Source organism: Salmo salar, chromosome ssa05 (genome assembly GCF_905237065.1).
Source record: "Salmo salar chromosome ssa05, Ssal_v3.1, whole genome shotgun sequence".
Lineage (NCBI taxonomy): Eukaryota > Metazoa > Chordata > Actinopteri > Salmoniformes > Salmonidae > Salmo > Salmo salar.
The window spans coordinates 34,426,439-34,438,432 of NC_059446.1; the positions used below are offsets into that span (position 1 = coordinate 34,426,439).

General features: G+C 42.8%; 1 protein-coding gene across 2 annotated transcripts; it reads right to left on the bottom strand.

Moving 5' to 3' along the window:
- Nucleotides 1–822: 822 nt before the first annotated feature.
- On the bottom strand, nt 823–10,851 carry LOC106604686 (cystine/glutamate transporter). Of its 2 annotated transcripts, none has more exons than XM_014199593.2 (12): nt 9,643–10,851; nt 8,412–8,538; nt 7,067–7,182; nt 6,724–6,849; nt 5,723–5,822; nt 5,517–5,561; nt 5,285–5,408; nt 4,517–4,620; nt 3,958–4,054; nt 2,922–3,071; nt 2,453–2,630; nt 823–2,154 (listed from the first exon to the last, which is right to left on the bottom strand). In XM_014199593.2, exons 1-12 carry the CDS (start codon nt 9,923–9,925, stop codon nt 2,099–2,101), a joined length of 1,506 nt encoding a protein of 501 aa, XP_014055068.1. In that variant the 5' UTR covers nt 9,926–10,851; the 3' UTR covers nt 823–2,098. The 2 variants fall into 2 exon arrangements, with proteins under 2 accessions (XP_014055068.1, XP_014055067.1); XM_014199592.2 differs by having other exon boundaries at nt 2,435–2,630.
- Between the last annotated feature and the right edge of the window lie 1,143 nt (nt 10,852–11,994).

The window sequence follows — 11,994 nt, forward strand, 5'->3', positions numbered from 1 at the left end:
TTACATTGCACTGTATCACCCCCTTGTGTCTTTTTAGTAAACTGCAGGGGAAGAGGTGCAATGCAGAAAAAGGATGCTGTGAGCAGACATCGGGAAAAGAGGGAGATTGTGTGTGTGCGTGTGTGGGTGGGTGTGTGTTTGCGTGTATGTGTTCGTGTGTGTGTGTGTGTGTGCGTGCGTGCGTGCGTGTGCGTGCGTGTGCGTGCGTGCATGTGTATGCGTGTGTTGCTCAGCAGAAGGAAAGGTCAGACTCAGAGACAGTGCTGAGCAACAGACAGGAGAAGGAGGAGAAGCGGAGATTACACAGACCTGCCAACAGGAGGGAGATTTTAAGTAAATGAAGTCATTTTATGTGTCAACATGATCTAGCCATATGTTTCTAGGCAACTTCTCAATATAATGCATAATATGCAAGTCATCTTAGTAAGATGGGAATGCAGACACACACACACACACTAGCTCTCTCTCTCAGTTGGGCAATGTGCCTGGTCCTGGCTGTGCAGTAGCAGGGGGATGCTCTCTTTCTGTCTCTACTCTGGGCTACTAGCCAGGACTCTGGCAGTGTGCTCACTCACATGTGTGTGTGAGAGCATTAGCCTCTGGTACCCAGCCAGCATCCTGGCATACAGCGAGCGTGTGTGTGTTTGTGTGTGTGTGTTTGAGTGTGTGTTTGTGTGTGTTTCTCGATGGAAAGGGTTTCTGTTGGTTTCACAGCATGAATAACCCTGGTGTGAATCATCTGTGGTAATAGAGCTATTCTGCCCAGCGCGTTTGAGGCTTAAATTATGCCAGAGCACATGCAAACACACACACACACACAGATTCTGGACATGGTGTGGAAACTGTTTTATACGCAACCAACATTTCTCCACCAAGTGAAAATAAAATGTTTATCCCTTGTGCAAATTGTGTCATTCATTGTCTACAGAATAGAAAAGTAGAGTTTCTCTCAGATTGAAGAAATCTGTTTTTATTTTTCCATGAAATTGGATGAGGTTTTCTCAAGTTATGCAAGACATAATTTCTAAACATACATGTTTTCAAAAAAAGGTTCAATATAAAACTGTATCCCGTTTATGTTAGTTGTCATTTGTGTAAGGACATCATGTTTCACAGGCATCTGTAGATTGAGCATGAATCACACTTTACTGCTCTAATGATGCTTACCTATGTGAAGGGAGTGCTTGTCTTACTCAGACTATAGAACATACATCAATTAACACTCACTGATCTGTCTTAATTTCCTAAAATATAGAAATAACTATGGGTAGCCTACGGTACATACTGTGTACATCCTGAATGGTCTGGTGAAAACTGAGTATCCAGTGTAATGCTAATGCTAGCAGTGACTAATGCTAGTGATGACTTTGACTTAATGCTAGTTGTGGTCATGGCTAATGCTAGCTAGCTATAACAATGACTAAAGCTAGCTGTGATTGTGGTTAATGCTAGGTGTAACAATGACTGGAGCTAGGTCTGAATGTAGCTAACACTAGCTGTAATTATGGCTAATGCTAGCTGTAACAATAACAAATATAACTGTGATTGTAGCCAAAGATAATTATACTCCAAGCTTACAAGGATTCCCTGACATCTTATCAACAGTAAAAGCTGTTGCATTTCTAAGAGGCTGGGCTCCCACTGCACACTGAAGCCGTAGGGTAGTGGTTACAGAGATGGATTACCTACAAATCCCACACAGGGACACACACAAAGCCACAGCCTCACCTCCCTGCCTGCCTGGCCACTCCATTTAAAATACTTGGGTGAGGAGAGAAGAGAGAGTATTCAGGCGGTTTGAATTGGTAATGTGAAATGTGAGAGCAGAGCAGGGCTAAGCCTGCCTAGATAAGGTCAGCAGGATGGGAGAGTCATAATAATGTATAATGTGAAACGATACAATAGAAGAGGCCATCGGTGTGATGTCCTTGGGTGTGGAGCACATGAGGCTGCTGAGGAGAGGACGGCTCAAAAGAATATGGCCTGAACAGAGCAAATGGAATGGCTTCAAACACCATTCCACTCATTAACCCGATCTCGTTCTCCTGTGGTGTGGATGATCATGAATACGGATCTGGTGTGGGGATCTGGTCTGGTGTCAGTGTTCTGCTGGGATCACCTCCAGGATGATCTGGACAGATCTGTTAAAGGAATCTGACGACAGAATAAAATACACAGAAAAACAGTTATGATACCATTGTGGTTAGGACAAGATTATTTGCAAAGTGTCAAAATGGACACATTATTGGTATTAATGCACCAATTACGATAGGATGCCATGCTGAAAATGTATTGGAAATTGCTTATATGTTATGGTAAGCAATGCATATATAGTCTCATGGTCAACTGAAGCACTGATCAATCCTTTGCACTCTGTATGTCAGTAGTATGTATGATTTTCACTGTTATGTAAAGTCCATGTAATGGCTCCTACATGTAGGTAGCGTGTTACCTAAACCCTTCTGTAGCCACTTGGGTCTGCGGTCAAACACAATGAAAATATAGTAGGCTGGGATTCCTGTTAGTGAGATGGCGAATCCTATCCCTGTGTTGACGGGGTCGGAGTAGAGAGAGAGGAACACCATGAAGAAACAGGTGAAGGAGAAAATGGCTGGAATGAAAAGAGGAACCTGGAGAGGAAGACAAAGAAGTACAAAGGACTCAAGGATCAATTCCGTAAAGCGTTCATTAGTTGACTAAGACAGCCATCAGACAGACTCATGCTCTATTTGTGTGTCCATGTGTGCAAGATGCTTGCATATCCATGGCTCCTGCATCGTCCTCCACAGCCGCATGAAGTGGCACAGAAGGAGAGATGTCATCATTGACTTTGATGTGTGTATGTGAATGTGTGTCTGTGACTACATGCCTGTCTGTGTGTGTATGTGGGTATGTATGTGTTCACGTGTGTTTGGACTGACCTTGAAAGGACGTGGCATGTCAGGGCGTGTGTATCTCATGTAGATGAGGCCCAGCACAGCCACACCAATGAAGAGCCAGCGGAGGAAGCTCATGAAGTTCAACAGGCTGTAGATATCTCCCACAAACAGCTGGAGCACCGTCATAGGGTACTGGAGACACACACAGAGAAAGAACACACACACACACACACACACACACACACACACACACACACACACACACACACACACACACACACACACACACACACACACACACACACACACACACACACACACACATAGAGAACACACACGGATCCAATGAGGATTTCGTAGAGATGCTAAAAGGTAACCACAAAGCATGTTAACAGTTAAACATGCAAACGATGAGTACGGAAAGGAATGCAAAGCATTAACTGTGAACCCTAAAGAACAGGGCCCAGATTCACAGATTTGCAAAAACTTAAGACGCTTCTTAAGAAAAAAAAATACGTTGATTTGCAAGTGCAATTGCTCAACAATATCTTAAGATTGAATGATTTTCTTATGAACTTCTCAAATATCTTCTAATGACTCTTCTTAAGATCTGTGTTGCTAGGCAACCAATTTAGCGATCTAGCAATGGCAATCATTTTAGCATATTTCTTACTGAGATTACGGTTCTAAAACTTGTTTAAAATAATCAATGCTGAAACTTTCAGGTAAAGTTTGTGTGAATTAAACATGGTCAATTGCTTTCATGAGCTTTTTCTCTCACTGCCCTGAGTTTAAGACAAGGGTTTAGCTTCAAAGAACTTTATTTTCAAAAATCTAATTTCTTCTTAACTTTTTGCTTAACATAAGAAACATAACATAAGAAACAGCGCAAGAACATTTCCAATAACCTTTTTGAGGAATAGCAACTTTGCTTAACTTTCTTCTTAAGTCTATAGTTAAGGAAGAAATGACAGTTAAGAACAAATTGCTTCTTAAAGAAGGTTTTGTGAATCCGGCCCCTGATCTTCATAAAGACAGTAAACAATGACGTGTGTATTTTTTTTTATGTTTCTCTGACCAGAATGATGACGGCTGCCAAAGGTGTGTGTCTGCGGACGTGGATCATGGACAGAACCTCAGGGAGATGGCCTTCTCGTGACGCCACATAAAAAATTCTAGAATGACCAACACAATCTTCAGGGTTACATGAGAAAATGTTAAATACCATCAAAAACAACACTTCGTCATCGTCAGAGACCAAAAGAAAAGCAACAAAAAATGTATTGTCACATACACTGGATAGGTGCAGTGAAATCTGTTGTTTTACAGGGTCAGCCATAGTTGTACGGCGCCCAAGAACTCACTCTTTTGTTATTCCTCTATTAAAGTTGGCAGTGTCTAAGTAAAGCAATGTCAGCTATTTTGTTTTCACTGTATACCACTATACTGTGTATTCTATGTTCGACCTCCACATCCAAACTTCTGCATAACACAGTTTGGCAGTTGAATGAAAAAAAGTGGTGAGATTCCTCACGCACAGTTGTGTGTGAGGGAGGGAAGGCATTTTGTCATTCTCCTTGGCTAGCAAGAAAAGCTAGCCAAGGCTGTGGTTTGACACCTGTGTTGACGCAGCCCACCTTGAGAAAGCGAACAAGCAGCCGTTCATCGTACCGAAGCACGACAAGGCTACAAATACTGGCACTGCCACTGAAAAGTTCCCCATCGTCTTCTCTGCAAATGTCTGCACACAAAACAGAGAGAGAGAGAGAGAGAGAGAGAGAGAGAGAGAGAGAGAGAGAGAGAGAGAGAAAGAGAGAAATAGTATGAACCAAACAGGGACAAAGAGATACAGAACAGAGAAAGGTTCTCAATTCACTGAACATCTAGTTTAAGAACATAGGTAGCTAAATGCATTCAGTCTTTCCTTAAGAGCAGCATCACCGACCTTTTAAACTATAATGAAAAACTCCTTTAAAAAGGCCTGATCAGATCAGAGCCCTTTTAGTGAATGAATCTCCCCCTACACCAAACTGGCTGGAGAACAGCGTGCAGACAAATTTTAGGCTCTGTCTAAGACTATGCAATTTACACAGGACCTAATGTAATTATTATTGAGAGGGATGGACTGTGTGGAATCACATTAGGCCATACTGGGAAGCATAGGTGTTGGGCTTGGCGTCCCACTAATGATGAAAGGTTAAGAGCAGTTTAGAGTGCAGGAAAGCATCACCACTGATCAGTCACTCCTCAGAGCTAGATGGAATTAGGCCTAGATGAACGAGGTGTAAGACTGCAGTCAATACACCTCAAGTGTATCAATACATCGCGCGCAGAAATCTATAGGACTCCAGGGGGGGGTAGTAAGATCAGTGTCAATGAAATCGGCCGATAGACAGATGCCTTACCACGGCGACGGCTTGCGAGGCCAACAGCTCCTCTGCTGACATCACAGTGTAGTACGCCACATTGGTCAGCACGTAGCAGGAAGTGACTATTGCCATGGAGATACAGATGGCCAATGGCACAGTCCTGAGGATATGTACAAATTTGAGACAGACAACCCAATCAAAATATAACTTGATCTCACCTTATGATCAGGCAAAACAGTGTAAATGAGATATGAAATGACAAACTCACTTTTCTGGATTCTCCACTTCCTCAGTCACAAAGTTAAGGTAAAACCTGTTGGATAAAAGTTAGAGATTTACAACAATATGACATTAGGATATAGATAACAAGAGCTCATGACAAGTCAATAATGCATTATACCTGTTGGCTTTATGCAAAGTGTCACCTAGAATTAGATATAAGAGCTAGTTATGCTAGAAGAAGTCCATACCTACCACCCAGCATAGGCGTACATCCCAGAGTAGAAGGCCAGAGGAAGACCTGTGAGCTTGATATTACTGACCTCAAACGCATTTTCAAAGTTCTTAGTCTCCCCTGTATGCACACACACAGAGTGAGACACACACAAAGAAGGAATTACACAAACACCAAAGAATATCCATTCTAGTTGATTGTTTGACTAGGTGCATCTTTCTAAGTATATCAGCATGGGTATGTGTAAGAATGCACCCCCAAGAGCATTCCAGTACAATACACACATATGTAGTGTATTTCTGTCTAATGGAACACACTTCCAAAGGGGCAGATAATAACCCTCTAAAAGCTGAAATGCACTGATGTTCAATGAACATTGGTATGGCAGAACATAAAGTCTGTTAGCTATGTATAGGCCTGCAGCCACTCTGTAGTTATTATAGCCTGTAATGTGTCGAACAGGTACTCTGTAGCCATTACACACCGTGGAGTTGAGTTTAATCGTCTAGTTAAAGTACACCTGGTATCTGTGGAATGTCCCTGTAACAAACAAACAGATATAACCCTATGTACCACAAACGGGGTTTCAAGGTTTTTGATGAGAGCCAAGAAAGAGTGTCAGATTCAATGTGATGTGAGCATAAGCATGCCATTTGTGTTGTTTTAATCCAGTGTAAAATATATGATGATGGTGATGGTGATGATGATGATTCATGTGATAATGAGGATGATGAGGAGGATAATGATGATGAGGATGAATGTCATGATGATGAGGATGATTATTGTGATAATGAGGATGATGATAAGGATGAATGTGATAATGATAATGAGGATGAATGTGATGATGAGAATGATGAGGATGAGGATGAGGATGAGGATGGTGATGATTAATGTGACAATGAGGATGATGAGGATGAGAATGATGAGGATGAGGATGATGATAAGAATAAGAAGGATGAGGATGATGATGAAGATGAGAATGAGGATGATGAGGATGAGGATTAAGATGATGAAGGCTAACCTTTGAAGAGCATATAGAGGCCAGGTACGATGATGATAACGATAGCCAGCAGCTTGCAGAAGGTGAGGAGGATCTGAATCCTATTTGTCCAGCTCGTACTCATACTGTTGAGATACATCACCGACGCTGTGAAGTAGTACACACACACACACACACACACACACACACACACACACACACACACACACACACACACACACACACACACACACACACACACATTATGTGAAACTGACTGGTATCTTACATTCAGCTGAACCATCTCACTGATAAGCACTAAAATCCTATATTCCAAACGTTTGTTCAATTCAATATAATACTGTAGCATAAATCTTAGACATACTTATTCCTATAGAGGTGGCCAGTTTGATAGCGATCTCTGGCACTCCACACGGCCTAAATATAGGCTCCAGGATGTATTGTCCGAAGGCCAGGGATATCACTGCCAACCCTGCAGGTCTAGAACAGACAACACCATCACGCACAGACCCCAAAACACTGACCCAAAAATACACATGCAGCAAACACGTCGACCGGAAATGCTGACCCACAAAGCTGTGAGATCTGGGGCCGCATGCACTGTTCAGAGTGTTGGGGAGCATATCACCTCCAACTGACCTGTCTTATACTTGTTTATAACAGTCAATTAACTATTAGGTTTGAAACCTTCCCTGTGGCTCAGTTGGTAGAGCATGGTGTTTCCAACGCCAGCATGGTGTGTGCAACGCCAGGGTTGTGGGTTCGATTCCCATGGGGGTCCAGTATAAAAATAAATAAAAACATTTTTTTTAAATGCATGAAATGTATGCATTCACTACTGTAAGTCGCTCTGGATAAGAGCGTCTGCTAAATGACTAAAATGTAAAAAAATATATATTATTACTGATATTCAGTGGTTACTAACTCAAAGCTCTCTGTTAGGTTCAGTTGAGAAAAAAACATTAAAAAAGATATGATTATTACTGATATGAAATGGATACAATAGAGATAAAGTACATAAAGTACATTGAGTACATACGTATAACTAAAGGTACTCTGTGTCCAGAATGAAATGGCAAATGTTATGTATTCAAAATATCAGGAACAAATCTGGTCAGACATGTAGAAGCTAATAACCGTCAAACTTAATTCTCAGAACACTGAGACATTATTACATTATACAGCAGGTAGACGTACACACTGAGTATCCAAAAAAGCAAACACATATTTCTTCCACATGTGGAAGTGAATCAATTCCAGTGTTTTCTATTGATCTTGGCTCTAATAAGAATCGAATAACTGTTTCCCAGTCTGTGGGCTCATCCCCGATCACTGTTCATTTCCCATATACCCAAAACCATACATCCCCCCTAGCCTGATGATACTCTGCAGTACAGTATAGTATAGCAGGTTTGTTTACACTGCTCTGCTACCATGGATATCAACGGACCAGGATGGGATCAGAGAGGCTTTACTACCTGTACAACGCTGAGACCAACGCTAGAACGTCCCTCCCCTTTCTCACAAACAGACAGTATAGAGTGATAAGCACACACTGTATTGCAAGTGTCTACCCCACTTCCTGCCTCTGTCTCTGTCACACACACACACACACACACACACACACACACACACACACACACACACACACACACACACACACACACACACACACACACACACACACACACACACACACACACACACACCTGATGGCGATGATGTCAGCCCAGAGACGTATGAAGGCCATCTGTGGTCCAAAGGCCTCCAGAATATAGGTATAATGTCCTCCAGATTTCTTGATGCTGGTTCCCAGCTCTGCATAGGACAGGGCCCCTGGGATAGGAGAGAGGGAAAGGTTTAGGACAGGAAACTGGCTACCCATCTACAACAACAAACAGGTAAGTGGCTACTGTAAGAGGAAAATGTGATTCCTTGTATTTTTCATTATATGCATTGTACAGGTGTAGGACCTCAATTTTATCCCTCGTTTTGCTGAGAATTTTCCAGGAGACGCAGTTGAGCTTCGTGATTTACATAAATTGACTGAATACCAACACTAACACATGGTTATATTAACAGTATTGCACTTTTCATGTAGCCTACTTTTGGCCAGTTAATAGCCTAACCACTGCTCAAGAAACATAAACGTTCAAATTTTGTTGCTGCAGGATTATTTTGCTGTGACAGTATAGGTCAAATTACAGGGACACTAGGATTTTGTCATTTTTACGTGTCTGCGTGCAGTATGAAGGAAGTTAGTTAGCATTGACTCCCAAACTACCGCTAACTTCGTTCCTACTACCTGCAGAGAAATAAAAATGATATCCACGCGTTCATCTGACTCTGGGTAAGTAGTATCCCTTTAAGATCCTACAGCTGTGTGTGTGTGTGTGTGTGTGTGTGTGTGTGTGTGTGTGTGTGTGTGTGTGTGTGTGCGTGCAAATGCGTGTCTGTGTGTGTCAGAGAGAGAGAGAGAAAGAGAGAAAATGCAAGATAGGCTAACGTAAAGGGTAATTGAGGTTTCAGCAGTTTGATGGTTAGTTAGAAGGCAGTAGCTAGAATAATGCTGCTGTAATTACAGTTTCAAGATGAAATAATACTAGGGTAGAAGCAGAAGCTTTCCCATAGCAGCAGACAGTTAGTAAAGTTCATCCATCCCCCTAAGCTTTAAATCACACTCATTGTCTCAAGAAAAGCTGCTTTACAAGTTTAGCACTTTGTTTAAGGAGTCATCAGCTCTAGTGTCTTCAAGGAAGGGGAAGCAAGGGAGTCGTAACACAATAGACTGAACTGCAATAAAAACACTTCTTCCGCATACCTTCAGTTCACACGCATCATAAAACCACTCTGCACACCTTTACTCAGGTCTGTCTCCTCCCTCCCTCCCTCTCTCCCTGAGGAGGGGTGTCGTCGTGGCGACGAACATGTGTGACTCACCGAACAGAGACAGTACTCCACAGGCGATCCACACCACCAGAGACATTCCAACACTCCCAGAGTTCTTCAAGATTCCCTTGGGAGAGATGAAGATTCCCGCGCCGATGATGGTCCCTATGATGATGGAGATTCCCCGAAGCAGGGTCACCTTCTTTTTAAGCTCTACCTTACCGTGCGGGGCGTCAGGGTCCTTTTTTGGGACAGGGGTATCCCCTGGGTGTTCCCCATTTGGGGGGATGTTGTTCACCCCAGTCCCCTCACCATTAACTGACCTCCTGGTCATCCTTGAACTCTCTTACACACACACTGTTTCTCACACACACTCTCTTCAACACAGCCCCTCACACTCCCTTCTGGCACACTAGGTCCCAAATCAACCTTAGTGTTTTTTCTTCTGTCTTCAGCGACCTGCTGTTGAGACTACAGAACAGTAAGTTACTTTGACAAAGCAGGTTGTTACCGGTCCTGCTGTGCAAATAAACTTATATTACTGGGAGCTAGACCAAACCTCTGGGGAATATTTCTCTCTCTCTCTCTCTCTCTCTCTCTCTCTCTCTCTCTCTCTCTCTCTCTCTCTCTCTCTCACACTAATCTCGCTCTGAAGCCCCACTCATTCAGTCGATCTCTCTTTCACTCTCCCGCTTTGTTTCGCTGCATCACACTTTTCTCTCTCACCCTCTTCTGTCTGTCCTCCACTAGTTCTGTCTGTCTGTCTCACTCTCTGTCTCTCTCTTCAGCATTCCCTCTCTCCCAAACCTTGCATTATCTGGCTGGTCCCTGTGTCTCCCTGAAGAACCAGTCTGGTAGTGTTTCTGCTGTGAGAGGTGTTACGCTGACCCCCTCTGCCTCAGGATGTTCAGGGTGTATCTAAATAATCACCTGAGTGCCAACTCCACACTCCCCCTTTGGAGGCTCCAACACAGTTCTCCCAAAAACAAAAGGGGAACAAGAAACTAGGTTCTGTCACCCAACGCTAGCTGCCTGGCCAAACCCCTTTGACGTCACATGACGCATGCCAATCATCCTCAACGCCTATGTTCTGGACTTGTCATTGACCACATTTACCCCAACTACCCTTGTGAATACACACGGCTTCCAGTAAGATCGTACACAATACCACACTAAGCAAACACTACCAACCAAGTAATGACAAAAGCAAACAACCCCTTGATACAAGCAAAGTTTCAAAGTTGTAGGGGCGTGCCAATATTCCCTCAAACACCTTTGTTTGAAATGTTGAGCCAACCAATCATATAGGTACAGCAACTGTATATCTTCCTGATAAGCTGCCAGACAAACTGGGTCAGAAGCCCTGGCTTGACATAAATAACTTGGAGTTCTAGGGCAAGGTGCCATATTGGCTCTGAAAAGGTACGTTGGTGGATCCATCTGCCTTTCAGGGGGTCAACAGAGAACACCTGCAGAGGAAAACTGTGTAGCATGCTAGTAAGTATGGGGAAGGTGTAGCCAGAAAATGATGCAACATTACAGCTGCCTGACAGTTATGAGAAGCCAGGTGATACGTGGATACAAAATATGTTAGTTGGAGTGATGTACCTGAGGCTGAGGGTCATAATAATGGCCGGAACAGAGCAAATAGAATGGCATCATACACCTGGAGACCATGTGTTTGACGTATTTGATACCATTCTACCTATTCCGCTCCAGTCATTATCACAATCACATTCTCCCCAATTAAGGTGCCAACAACCTCCTGTGATATAAAGAGGTAAGTTTTATTAATGTCACTTTAGTTACGGTGTACTAGTGCTCAATTCGAAGCAACCTTGGTCAGTGATTTGTTTCCTCTTTGTCCAAAATAACTTTTCACTTATCTAGAAGTTGTAGCTTTTTTGAATGAATAGACATTCTAAGAATTCAGAGATTCTCCTAAAATCAAATACTTAGAAAAACATTTAATAATTGTCCAATTGCTTAACACTCCAACGGTGTCGAAAGGTTCCTAGTTCCTGTAACCATAGCGTTGTGACGGTGACTGTTTTTCAGAGAATTCTGGATAGTTTGATATTGCCTAGTCATCGCCTGACAGTCACCATGATGATGAGATTACGTCAGCCAAACGTTTGGAAGAGCCTTACTTTTTCTCTTCCCTCTGTGTGGTGAGAAAATGTATTTGCATATTTGATACGCTCCCCCTCAGGCAAGCTATCCTTGTCAGGGCAACTATGGTAATAGGAGGGTTCGCACTCTCTCTAAAGGATCCAACACTAAGAGATTAAAGAGAAAATGGACAAAACCTTTCTGCTTTTCCCTTGTACTCTACCCTGAAGCGCTCCAACACCCTGGGATACTACAGAGTGAGGCTTATACAAACACTAACTAATCTGTGTG